The 14084-nt window shown below is 29.8% G+C and overlaps 2 protein-coding genes across 4 annotated transcripts; both read right to left on the bottom strand.

Annotated features, from left to right (window-relative positions):
• Positions 1 to 6700: 6700 nt before the first annotated feature.
• Positions 6701 to 7451, bottom strand: LOC124834390 (disease resistance response protein 206-like). Its single transcript, XM_047309062.2, has one exon. The coding sequence runs from the start codon at positions 7364 to 7366 to the stop codon at positions 6815 to 6817; it is 552 nt and encodes a 183-aa protein (XP_047165018.1). The 5' UTR covers positions 7367 to 7451; the 3' UTR covers positions 6701 to 6814.
• A 4192-nt stretch (positions 7452 to 11643) lies between these two features.
• LOC124834394 (uncharacterized) lies at positions 11644 to 14084 on the bottom strand. 3 transcript variants are annotated; one of them, XM_088110864.1, is made up of 7 exons: positions 13751 to 14084; positions 13467 to 13639; positions 13265 to 13367; positions 12818 to 12934; positions 12401 to 12571; positions 12086 to 12209; positions 11644 to 11964 (listed from the first exon to the last, which is right to left on the bottom strand). In XM_088110864.1, the coding sequence occupies exons 1-7, from the start codon at positions 14039 to 14041 to the stop codon at positions 11948 to 11950; spliced, it is 996 nt and encodes a 331-aa protein (XP_087966990.1). In that variant the 5' UTR covers positions 14042 to 14084; the 3' UTR covers positions 11644 to 11947. The 3 variants fall into 3 exon arrangements, with proteins under 3 accessions (XP_087966990.1, XP_047165023.1, XP_047165024.1); XM_047309067.2 differs by having other exon boundaries at positions 11644 to 12014; positions 13751 to 14079; XM_047309068.2 differs by having other exon boundaries at positions 11644 to 12014; positions 13467 to 13636; positions 13751 to 14077.

Below are 14084 nucleotides of genomic sequence, written 5' to 3'. Positions count from 1 at the left end.
CACTGAAGCGCTTTTTGTGTCAAATATAAGGCATAACTACTTATTTTAAAATTATATTAAGAAAAAATGACTTTATTTAATTAAATAAACTATATTATTTTAAAGTATAGGTTTTCTATTTAAACTTTTATCATAAAAATAAAAGTATATTTTAATTTTTTAATCTTAAAATTATAGTAAGCTAAAATATGGTATTGTTTAAATAATTATTAATTTTTTTACATTTTAAAAATTAATTTTATTAATTATTTTTAATTTTTTACTTTTTATAAAAAAAATTTACAATTAAATATAACATTAACAAATATCATTTAATATTACTTTAATAACTAGGGACATTTTGTTAATCTTTAATTTTTCTATCAATTAAACAAATTTTTTAAATTTGTCCTATCAATCAAATCCTACACTAATTCTCACAAACTTTACTCTCAAATCTACTCTTAATTACCCACAAATCCACTCAAAAAAAAAACAACAAAAATATTATCCTCAAATCTATTCAAATACATTCAAATCATCTCTTCCAAATCACCTCAAAACAACAAAGCCTGAATGAAATATAATAGGTGTAGCTTCAATGTAGTTATTGACACGAAGCATGTTAATTACTTTTGAATGCTAGTTCTCTTTTTTATGGTTAAGCTGATCTTCCCATGGGTCAAAATTTTAGGATGAGGTTAAATAAACCAAAAGTTATTATTTAAACTAGAATGATGAAATTGATGTGTGTATACATTTTTGACAGCTAATTGTACCTCCTGTATTAAATTCCTTTGTCGATCAAGATAGCAGAGTTCGTTATTATGCTTGTGAAGCATTATACAACATAGCAAAGGTGGGGATCAATTTTGTTTACCTATATAAACCGTCAATACTCTAATGTACAATTCTCCAATGTCATCACGTTTTGATGCTAGATTGTGAGAGGAGATTTTATTATATTCTTCAACCAGATCTTTGATGCCTTATGCAAGCTTTCTGCAGACTCAGATGCCAATGTACAAAGTGTTGCACATCTCTTAGATCGACTTGTGAAGGTATAATAAACTTCTACTGAACTTGAACAATCCTTTGGCAGATTTACTCGAGTGCACATATAATATGTTTTCTGAATATGTATTATTGATCTAATAATGATTTGAATTACTGTTCCTTTTGATCAACTAATGATTAAATGCTACTTTATTCAAACAGGATATTGTGACTGAAAGTGATCAGTTCAAATGCACATCTTACTTCTGTGCTGTATGTTTTTCTTCACGACTGTATCCTGTTGTGTTTTACTTCAGTTCAGGATATTGCAATGTTTTAGCTTTTTTAACAAGTTTTTATTGTAATCAAACTTTTGTTTAGTGTTGGCATCTTGTCAAAGTTATTATGAATTGTTGTTCATTATTATTTTCCTTAAACTGTGCTTTCTTGTTTTAACAGATAAATGAGTTTGTTAAACTTGGTGGAGATCAGCTTATTCCATATTATGCTGACATTCTTGGAGCCATTTTGCCGTGCACATCTGATAAAGAAGAGAAGATTAGAGTGGTAGGCTTACTGGAGTTTTCACTCTTTCCCTATCTTTACCATTTTTTTGGTAATTTACCTTTTTTATTCTCTATTTTGTATGATGTTTAATTTTGGTGTTGCCTGCATTGGAAAGCAAGGATTTAGAACTCTTTTGTGGCTTATGAATAAGGTTGCTCGTGAAACCAATGAAAAGTTACGTGCAATCAAGGCTGATCCAGCTGACGCATTTGATGTAGGAGTAATCTGTCCATTGCTAGGAGGTGTAGTTTTTTCTTAAAATTGTTGCTTTTCAATTATGATTGAGGACCTGTTTAGTTTAGCCGACTCTATTTTGTTCTGTTTATTTCGGAGAATGATTTTGCAAATGATTTAACTGGTTTAGGAAACTATCTAGTGAATGGGAGGCTACTCGAATTGAAGCCTTTAAATAATGTGTGACTTGAATTCCTTAATCTTTTTAACCATTTTTTTATGATTATTTTCTTAAAATTTGTAGCCATTTAAGTCACTGTTTAAAAAGTTCAGTAAATTCTTTTTCTTTCTGTGATTAATTTTCTATCGTCAAATTATCATAAATTGAAAATTTTCAAATTCAAAGTTCACAGTTCTTTTTTTTTTTTTTTTCAGATTGACATCCATATACTATATCAAGGAACAATATTGACATTCATATACTACATCAGAAAAGAAATTCCATTAGCATTTAGGTCTGATACAACTTTAGTGATGTTAGGTATCAATTTGTTTATATAGAAGTTCTATCTTGTTGAGGGATATTTTCTTTCTCAAACACTTGATTTTGTTGTAAAACACTTGATTTCTGAAATATTTTATGTGTAACTATGTTAAGTCACCATGTTAGGTAAATATATTTATGAACTTTGTTCGGTAAAATATTACATTTTGATGTGTTAATAGAAACAATATTGATTATTTGGTTTGTTATTGATTATTTAGACTGTATTATGTATGAGATTGAATTTTATGCAGGTCTGTATATGGATAATAGCACATACAAATCAAATATTAAAAAAAATGTCACTTTTTACACCAATTATAACATTACAAGGTATAAAAATGAGACTCTTTTATACCTGTTCTATAACCAGTAGGTATAAAAAGTGAATTTTTTTTCCTATTACCAAATGAGCCTTTTTATACCTGCTCTTAGAATATCAAGTGTAAATATCAGACTTTTATACATGTTACAAGCAGAATCAGTGTAAAAGTTTATTTTTTTTATGCCGGTTCTAGAACCAATGTAAAAATCAAAAACTTTCTATATGTAAAAGTTTATTTTTTTGCACTAGTGAGTATGCACCAAATTTAAAGAGAAATTCATCCTCTTTCATGTATGAAAAAATCAGACACAAATACATTAAACATGGGAAAACTACCTTAAATTTAAGGACATGTTAATTCATTTATCTATATTCAAAATTTATATTTTGGTGGATAAAAATGATTCAAAGAAGCATATACATTACCTCCACTTCTAAGATAATATCACAGGAAGATTAATACTACTGGCTGTTGATAAAATAAACTATATTATAGATGTTTATGAAAAAAAATGCTATATTATGTGTAGATGTGATTGAAAGCTCAACTTCATCTAATGATCTTGAATGGACGAAAGAACCATTAAAATGACACACAAGATAATGACATCATAATCTGTACAAATAGTACAAAGCTTTAACAAATGTGGATAAAAGTAATAGTGGTGAAAGATCCTTAGTAGGCTTACTGTCATGGAGTTCATTAATCTTAATTTGAACTCCTAAAATTGTTGAAAAAACTAAAAGCATATCACATATTCAAAGGAGAAACTCAATGCAAAAAAAATATTTAGAGAGAAAGATGCCTCCTGATGTACCACACATGAAAATGCTAAAAAACACTTTTTGATTACCAATGAAAATCCTAAACGCACCAACTTCTCAATGTTATCAAGGATGAATTTCTCTTAGGGGAAAAAGTGAAGAGAAATGCAATGCAAAAGGTTTTTTCAAAAATACATTTATGTCATAATAATGTCTGACGTTTATATGTCAAAGTAAATTTATGTCTGACGTGACCAAAACAAATGTCAATTTACATCTGGCCTATAAACGTTAGACATAAAAACTTCTTTTTTGCATATCACGCTTACGCTTACAAGTTAGACATAAATATCAACCATTTAATTATAAAAATGTTATTCCACATTTTTCACGTTTATTGCCTACATGTAAGACGTAACGTAAATTGAATGACGTGGAAGTTGTTTTTGTATTAATGTCACAAGTGTTTGAGTTTCCTATAAGTATGAAAATTGATGTTATATTTATTTATTATTGTTCTTAACGATCCAAGTAGTACTGAGTAGACAACTTCCTCAGCTCTTTTATTCCTTGCATTTTTCTTGGCTTGTAGACGTCTTAGTATTTGATATCAAGAAGTAGACATATGCAAAAGATACTTCAACACCCAAGTTAGCATTTACTAGGATGAAAAAATGGCTAGCATGACCCATTTTCGCTAGTTGTAGGCATACTACTACTGAATGTGGTTCTGACTCACACCCCAACAGTTGGATGTATTTATTGATATTCTGAAGAATGTTTTGTTCAGACTTGAGGTTACATGTTTTAGCTCTCATTTTTCTTAGTTTTTCTTTAGTACTTTTTTCTAATTGTTTGACATATTCTATATCTACAAAACTCACTCACATCTCCAATGTACTTTTCCTCTTTTCAAAATATTGATTACAGTTTTTTTTCTTTGTGTATTTGTGTTCAAACAGTGTATTATCAATTTTGGTGATTCAAATAACTTTTAAGTTCACATTCATTTTTAGTATTTTTATTTATTATTTTACATAAGAATGTTTTACTATCTCAATTTGTATTTCATAGTATAAATCCTTTATTTACTAGGTAATGTAAAAAACATATCTTCTTTATTCTCTTTTTTTCTCAATTTTTGTTTTATTTGAAAAACTTTTTGTTTTACTCATACAACATTCATCGTCTTTTCATAGTTCGACTAATTTAATATCTAAAAAGTTTTCTCATATCTTTAAGATATTTTCTATCTTATCATACTCTTAATTATATTTTTTCTGTGTAATTTCATTAATTGATGTATCAAAAATCATTTTCAGGGCATACATTCAATATTTTTTACTTCTTAATATTTTTTCTTATTTTTTTATTATGTAGAATATTACTTTCTTTAGTGTGTTTTGAAAAATAAAATTCGAAATAATGAAATGCAAGGATAAATTTAATAGGATACAGAAAGAAACTGCCTAAGAGCCGAACAGCTAAAAGATGTTGTGTCAAGCTATGCGGATTGGGCTGGCCCAACTGGTTGGCTCGGTAACAAGGGGACATTGCACTGTGTGATTTTTGGGTGTTGCTCCCTTCACCCCCACACATCTCTTCCTCCACCTCCCCTTTACTATTTTGCCCCTTTCTCCACCTTTCCTTTACTATTTTGCCCCTCAGTAAAATTTTATTTTTAAAATTATTGTTTTTTAATTTTATTCATTTATAACATATTTCACTGATAACCTACGTAGTTCCTTATATGAGTAAAATATTTTTCTGCAAAGCTTAGTGATCGTGAAAAGAATTATCAAGCAATCTTCCTCTTGTTCTCGGTGCAGTGCGTTTGTGGTGTAGTGTCCTTGTCGTGATTCCTCTCCAGGAACGTAGTCATAATCCTTCCAATAATCCTAAACCTAAACCCTTCCCATACTTCCAATAATCCTTTTAATATCCAAGCCTATAATCCTTGCATGAGCCGCAAAACGTAGTAAAATAAAAACCAAACGTAAAAGGAACACTGCCTCTGGACAGATGACATCCTTCAACGGATGTCAACATCCGTTTAAGGCGAAACGGATGTCAACATCCGTTTAAGGCGAAACGGATGTCGACATCCGTTTTGAGGATATACACTCATAGAGAACAACATTCCCTATGTTGGTCATGGAATCACTCTTCCTAATTATATCACCGAGCACGGTGTACATGTGTCCACTAGCCTGCTTGTCACCACTTCCCAACAATGCGAGAATTTTCAGCATCTTAATCTAAGCACTCAAACACAACGAGTAGCCAATTTAAGCAACAGGATCGAGTAAGTAACATGCAAAATCAAAAATAGTCTTAAATGGATAAGCTTCTCTATGAACCTGTCTTCCTAGTTTAGTTTAATCTAAAGTCAAAATTAATCATTTTAGTTTCTTATTTTCTCTCCCCGAGGGAGGAATTTATCCAAATATTAAATAGAATTTAACCTGAATGAAGGGTGCAGGCATTTGGTGATAATCATAAGTCTTGGGCATAATTGTCATTTTAGAAGGATATAATTGGCATTTTAGAAAATTGGGGAGGTGGAGGAAGAGACGTGTGGGGTAGAGGGAGCAACACCCGTGATTTTTCATAGCGGAAACCGCTTGTCAAGCGCTTGTAGAAGTTCAGTAGTTATATTTTAGAACTTGTTTATTCAATGATGCAGTTTCCATGTTCCATGTCTTATTCTTCATATTGGTTCTTACCTATTTTAGAACTTAATTACGTCTCTTAATTCTTGAATAAAATATTAATCTTAGTAAGAAAATCAAAATAAGCAACTTCTTAGTGAAATCAGCACTTACGAATGAAAAGAAAAAAATTATTAATTTGACATAGAAGCACATACATAACACACACCGCAATGGAAATAAATTCTACCTACAACTAAAAGAGAAAAAACAAAAAAATTAGGTCATATATATACTTTTTTAAAAGTCATTACAAAATCTTGAGCACGAATTTTAGTTTTTTTAGCCCTGTTTCAAGAGAAGTTGAACTTCATGCTTTTAAAGTGAAACAACGAGTGAAATAGTTTACCCTACCAAATACAGCATATGACTTTCCTTCAAAACTATTTGTTGTATTAAGTGGTAGCACATAAAATAGTCAACTCAAGTGTTTCCCCACATTACGTAAGAACACTTCAGACATACTGGTTTTATTCCACCAAGAATATCTCCAGCACTAGTCAATATAAAATCGGCGACTAATAGTACTCAATTTAATTAGGTCGAATTATTCGAAATAATTCTTTCACATAAATACTATTTTTTTTATAATGTATTTTATCATTAACCTTACTTATTTGATGGTCTAAAAATTCCGAATTGAAATCCAAACTGGTACATTGATAGAATAAAATAAAATCTCTGCGGAGAGAAAGGTACACATGCAATAACATTTGATGAAGTCGAACATAAAAGGAAACCTTTACGGGACTTTTAATATGACCAACAGTCGTAGAACTTGATATCAACACGAAGTCGGAAATAAACTTCGCCCTCAAATGCATCGGTCATAATGGTGGCGATTCCTCTGTGCATAAAGAAATCGCCGGTGCCACCAGTGACAGAGATATCTCTAGTCTTCTGCATGATGGGGTCAGCTCCGGCGAAAGTGATGGTTCCCTGATGGTCGGTGGTGTTAAGAACAAACGTAAATCCAAGCCAGGAAGTGTAAGTGTTTTTGGTGTCGTAGATGTAAAAGCCTTGAGCCCTTCCCACGGGTTTTGAGTGAAGGTTGTTGTCCAACGTGATGGGGTCATCGAAAACGGCTATGTTTCCAAAGTGGAACTGGGCGGCCAGTTTGGTCAAGTTACCACCTTCTGGAGCGGCCACTATTGCAGACGTTGCATTGGCTGCATTGTTTCCATTGTATATGATGTCGTGGAAGAAGAGGACCAAGCTTTTGCATGGTGTGTATGGCTTCCTCTTGGCTGAACACGAAGCAATAAGGAGCGTAAGGAAAATGACGAGGGAAACTTTCGCACTCATTAAGATGAGGGAGAGAAAAAACACAAGACTATTCTATAGCCAACAATACTCTTTGGGGACTTTGTGTGTGTGAGGTTCTTACACAGTTCTACTGTCCTTTTATAATCATTTTGCAATTTTATCATTATATAATGATTTTTAAGTCAGTTTTTGAATATTTCATTTATTTACAAATATGTATTGATATTAAACTTTTATTAATGTGACTCTTACTTCTTTGGTATCCATTGAACATGCTAAGGTGAAAACAACTTTTCATACGTACTTTGGAAAAGCACTTGGATCTTAAATTGTTCTTCTAATTTTAATTCTAATGATTATGAGACTGGTCTTTTATATATATTGACAAAAAAAAACTAAATATAGTCACTTTACGATTTAATAACTCTTACTATTGTGAGTAAGGTTTACTTACCATTACGAATTAATTAAGCTGCACGTATCTAAAAACTCTGTTTAGTTGCATCGACCAATTATTTATGCTACAAAAATTATTTTATTTATGTATTTATTATAGGTTAATAAAATAATATTTCAAGCTCAAATAGAAGAAAAATCAGTACCCTTATTTTCCTTTTATTCTGGTTCTGTTAGCTACACATTTATTGCATTCAATAGTGTATTATTATACAATAACCATGCTTAAAAGAAATAGATAATAAAAGAAGTAGGCTTATTCCACATCTTTATTTCACAATTCCCATTTGCATTCATCTGTAACTTCCGATGCTGATGGCTGAAAAGGACTACAGAAAGTTGCATCTGTGAATTCCACGAAGGACATTGAATTTTATATCTAAATATTCGTTTTTAGAAAGTGTTTTCGAAAAGTTAATATTCTAATAAATATTTCATTATTTATGTTTCTTAATAAAACATTCTTTTTAAATGAGAAAGAAATATAATATTCTTGAAAAAGTAATGAATTTTAACCACGTATATATATATATATATATATATATATATATTAGTGGAGAAACATGACAGACACTCTTTCTTATAAGAGACGTTATCCAAACAAATATAATACTCCATATATTTTTTGTATTTATCTGTCTCTCCATCATATTATTACATTTTTTTTTTCTCCTTCTCTCTCTTGATTATAAATTAATATTGTTGAATGATTTATTGTAAATTAACATTTCTATTTTAAGAATTATTACAATTTAAAAAATTACAACGAACATACATAATCAGTTCATAAGAATGCAATAAGAAAATATTTTATATATCAAATGTCACCAATTATGACTGTACTCATTAAATATTTATCCTAGTTTATACACTTTACTGTTTTTCTAAAACAATATTAGCAATATATTTTTCGAACTTAAAATTTCATAGAAATTATGTAAATCCAAGTTGCTAAGAACTTGAAAGAGTTATATATATATATATATATATTTTGCTGATGACTACACCATATCTTTCTACAATATTTTTACCACCTTAAAAGTAATATATTTGCCATGCTAAAAATTTAAAACATACTCATTATGTAAAAGAGTAGAAAAATTGATAAAAAAAATAAAAATATATTTATTTTAATCATGTCTAATAGTCTCACATTATTTAATAATTGAAATTTAAAACAGTTTAAATATATTTTTTTATAATTTTTTAACATAAAACTATGACAAAATTTCAAAATCTATACCAAACAATAAGTTAGTTAATGGAGGTAGGTGGTGTTAGGTAAATCTTGAATTTAGTGGGAAAATTAAGTCCTTGGAATAATGGTTGGTGAGTAGTACTGAGTGAGTGATTCCTATTAAGCAGTGCAAATTCCACATGCGGACAGGACCACGTAACTCTGGTAATTGGGTCCAGTTTTTAAATGAATTTTTGTCTAGATTCAACTTCATCTACCTCCGATGATATGACAAAGAATCGACAGACAGGGATATCTAAGTAGGTTACTTCTATTATTACACTTAATTAATAATGTTCCTAGAAATAGTTGTTTTTATATATCCTGGGATCTGCTACGGTTAATTTATTTTTTAATTTAATTAGTGATACGTATTTCGAAGGACATTTCATTTGGGATATAGCAAGAATCAAAATTAATCAAATATGAGAATAATTTATGAAAGGGGATTAGTATAATTTTCAACAAAAATTAACTTTTTATTTTCACGTGAGAGCTAAACTTATTCTGGAATTTCAAAATTAACACATAATTCTCTTATTAATTTTGAATTGAAACTTTAATTATTTTTTTTAACAGTATTTAAAAAATTTATATTTTTCAGTCATTTAAAAAAAATTATTAAGTAGTTGATATATTTTTTATTTTATTTTTTCATATATTTTTTATCAATTTTGAATTAATTTTCTGATAATTATTTTATATATTGATTATTTAATACTTTTATATATATTTTTTTAATTTTTCTGTTAATTGATTGGCATAGTTACTATTCTTTTGTTTTTCATTTTGCTTATGTTGTCTCCATAGGTTAACACAAGTAAAGTTGTGTAGTTAATATCACAAAAAAAACATGATATTATTAAATATTTATTTTTTAATATCAATATTAACAAATAAATTATAATTATGTAAATATAAAATATATTAAATAATAATTACATAATTATCAAATAATTTTGAAAAATAAAATAATTATAAAAAAATAGAAAAAATAACATATGTATATCCTAAAAATAACTTACGAAATTAATAAAAAAAAGGTTTTCTTTTTATCGGCAAATAAAAAAAGTTATGGCAAAATTTTGTAGAACCTAAAAAATTAATTTTTTTTTGGTAATTTAAAACATTTAAATGGGAATATGTATGTCTGTCAAAATTCAGACATAATTATCTATAATATCCATACCTAATTAATAAAAAAAAAAGTCTGTCAAAATTTAGGCAGGTTTGGAGAATACCTGTATCATACTCTGTTATTTTTTTTTTCGATTTAGGATAAAATAATTTAATTATAAAAATAAATTTAATGTGACAAATCAAGAGCATAGATCAATTGTGTTTTAAAAGCTCATACTACCTAATTTAAATCATAACTGGCCATCAAGTGAAACGTAAACATAAATGTGAAAAGTGTACTTTTATTCCAAATTTAAAAACATTATATATGCATGAGTTTTTTTATTGTATTATTTTCACCAAGTCGTTTTTCAGGGGAACATTTTCTATTTTCAATAAATTAAAGGAAGTCGTTGACCTACAACGTTGACATACTTGTCATAATATCAGTGATCTTGGTGACCAATAAAAAGTGATATATTGGTATTTAACAATAAATGATGGTTGAATTAATAAACTATAGCCTTGATCTTATGATGTAAACGCACCCTTTTATTCAGAATGTGGTTGGAACAGAAAAGTGGATGAAGATCTTTCATAGCATTTAATATTAATATTAATTTTATCATTATAATAATAATAATAATTATTGTGTTTATTATTAAGATGTAAAGAAGTTCCTCTAGGATTCATTACATAGTGGTATAAACTATAGATTATAAATTGTTATTACAAAAGAAAAGATTATTTTATATAAAAGTTTCAACTAGTTTTTTTTTTATAAATATAATACCGATATAAAGCATCTATTAACCATGTCAATTATTAGTATATATTGAAAAACTCAACTGACCAATCTTAATAAAGTTTCTCTTTTAACCACGACACAAATTTTCCATCCATATTCGTGGAAAGTCCGTTTTTCGCTCAAATTAAATGAATTTGATATTTTATCTATTTTTTTTATGTAGATTTCTAACCTTATTCTTTAGCATTTTGTCTCTTTCTTGAAAATGCATCTCTTTTCTTTTTCGTTTTTTTTTCTTTTCCCTCACCTTTACCTTCACCGATATATAAAAATTATATTCTAAATCGTGAAAGTGAAAAAATTTCCGAAATATAAATAATGTTTTTATTCTAGATTATATATTTAAAAACTAAAAATGAAAATAAAGTATAGTTAGAAGTTTAAAATGTGTGGGGGTACAGAACGAAATCATGAAGGCGCAGGAAGAAGCAGAATTCATGTCAACATGTTATAGGTCCAGTGGGTTGAGGCGTATTCGGTAGATGTTCTTTTTTACCAAAAAATAAAGGTAGAGGAAAGAAACACATTAAAAATATAACTATAACTACGTTATGTTAATAATTTTCTTAATAATTTTTTAAAAATAAATAATGTGTCACTATTTTATTAATCTATTTAAATTTATTTTCTTAAAAATATTTGAAACGTGATTAAAAAATTGTTAAAAAAACATTTTAAAAATATGCAATAAATATCTGAGAACACAATATTTTCCACAACTGCCCAAAGACGTTACCAAAGTTGTATAAGTTTTAGCTGTTAGGTATTGTTTGATTAAAAAATGTCACCGCCTAACCAACCAGTGACAATATGTTGATCAATTAGTATTCGACACGAAACATCCCAAAATGATTGTCTGGAAACTGATGGTTTAGAGTGATAACATTCAGTAAGAGGTTGTTTTGCAATTCCAAGAACTTTTTGGCTGCTTTAGAATCACGGTGACTTTTGAGGGGCGATAGAGAAAACATGTGAAACAGCTCCCTTTTTTGGATTCCCTTCAATAATTGATAATGTCTGTTCGTCGAGATCGATAAGGGCAGTACAAAGGGTGTGAAGTAATGGACCTGAGAATAGGTTGAAAGAAAAAGTGATCATGAACATGAATGGATTCAGATGTGAGATGTCTTTAATTTACCTGTCATGTAGATGGGATAGTGTTTGTCATCCATATCTCCCAGAAGTGACAGGAAATCTCCTTTCGACTTTTTTGTCAAAACAGATGCTCTTTTCTGCCTGCTCATTGAATTCTCATCGTGTACCTTTGAATGAAATCCAAATGATGTTTTATTTTGAGATATACACATGTTTCAATCATGCATTTTTTTATGTTATCTTCACATGCAATTTCCTCGATAGTTCAATTCTCTTATTGGTGAAGTGAATTGAGACACTTCCAAGCATGCAGAGGTCCGAATCAAACAAATGCAAAACAGGATTTTGTATCACTTGCCTGGTTAATAGGAAGGTGGAGGTACATGTTTGCATGGAAGAAAGGTTGTTCCCCCACCTCATAAATTGAAATCCGATTCCTGGACGCAGTTTCAACGTTAAAAATCCTGCGGGTCTTTGTTTCTATCAGGTTGTAAGAATGTCCCACAGAAACTTCTGACCGTTGGATCCTCTGATGAAATAATGACACAATAAAAAAACATCATACTACATATTATAAGACAATTTTACATTCAACGTAGGAGTACAGAGGTAAAATACTCATAAAAATATAAATTTTTATATTTAGAAAAAAAAAAGTAAAAAATAAGAAAGGATAGTATTAAATTAATATAAAAAATTCAGGTGTGTGAAAAAAATGTTTAGTGTTTTCTTATGAAATCAATAATATGGGAAGGAAAAGTATGCAAATTCTAACACTCAGTGCATCATCCATGCTTGCAGCTTCAAGAAGGTCTCGAGAAATGAAGTTGCGTCCAATTCCACCAGCCACAATTTCATCTTCAGCGGGGGGTACAGAATCCAGAGTAAATGCCTGCGAATCGTAAACCCAGTTTTCACTTGCATAACACTTTTTTTCATAGACATTGCTTCTTCGCATAAGACCATGCTTGAATTGATAGAAATAGATGAGATAAAATGAAATGAAATTCAATAAAATTAAGCGTTCGTTCAATTGTTTGGATATATGTAAGCGAAGGAATACAACAAATTACATATTTTAAATCGAGAAATTTACTATTAGCAGAAAAATAAAGAACATAATTTATTAGATAAAGTGATTTTACTCTAATATCAATAACAATGAATAAGATTTCTGTTCATTCAACTCATGCATAGATAGTTGGTGAATTAGGAATTTTACCAGTCCATGGCTGTTGAAGCCAAATGCACAGCTTGGAAGCTCCCCAGCATAAGTATAACCAACAAAGAATACTCCATCCGGCAAGATTCCTTTGATTAAGTAGCTGCACTTGCAATTCCACACAGAAAAAACACTCATAAAGCCGTTTTAATTATTCCAATTCTGAAGCCAAGACAAGACATTAATGAATCTCTAAGCTTACGTGTGCCCGACAAGAGCAACATTTGCATCCTCATTGTGCGCAGCAATAGCCATAGATTCACCGACAACAACAACATCGGAGCAATCATCCGAGGTATCCATAGTTGGCCCTTTTGCCCCTTCTTTTGGAATAAACGCCAGAATCTCTTTCCTGAAGTTGATAAGTAAAATCTGCTAAACCACACACACAACAAGACGCTAATTAAATATTTATGTTGTTACAAAAACTCAAAGTTATGTTGCAGCATTTGACTATTTGCGTATAATATATGGTTTTGCAATTACATCAAGAAGTGGCACACCGCTTCCTGCTGCAGTCCCCAAGAGTTCATCCCAATAGGATGGGAATTTGGTTTTGTTGGCATGAAAAAGTGCTTTGAGAAGTGATTCTGAATGAGGGGTGTGGCCAAGGGCAAAGGGTCGGAGATGATTTTGTAGAATGAGATCTGTGGCCACTCTACTCCTTATGAGTTTTGAGAATCTTTGGCCAATTAAGAGACCCATTTCGTAAGCATCTTTGCATGGTCCAACTTCGAACATCTCAAGCCTCTCCCTATCCACACTGCAGCTTCCCATTTTTGCTGTGAGTCCGTGACTACTATGTTAAGATCAGACATAA

The sequence above is a fragment of the Vigna umbellata genome, chromosome 1, assembly GCF_029865625.1.
Source record: "Vigna umbellata cultivar VRB3 chromosome 1, Vumbellata_1.0, whole genome shotgun sequence".
NCBI lineage: Eukaryota > Viridiplantae > Streptophyta > Magnoliopsida > Fabales > Fabaceae > Vigna > Vigna umbellata.
This window is presented reverse-complemented; position numbering and strand designations above follow the sequence as displayed.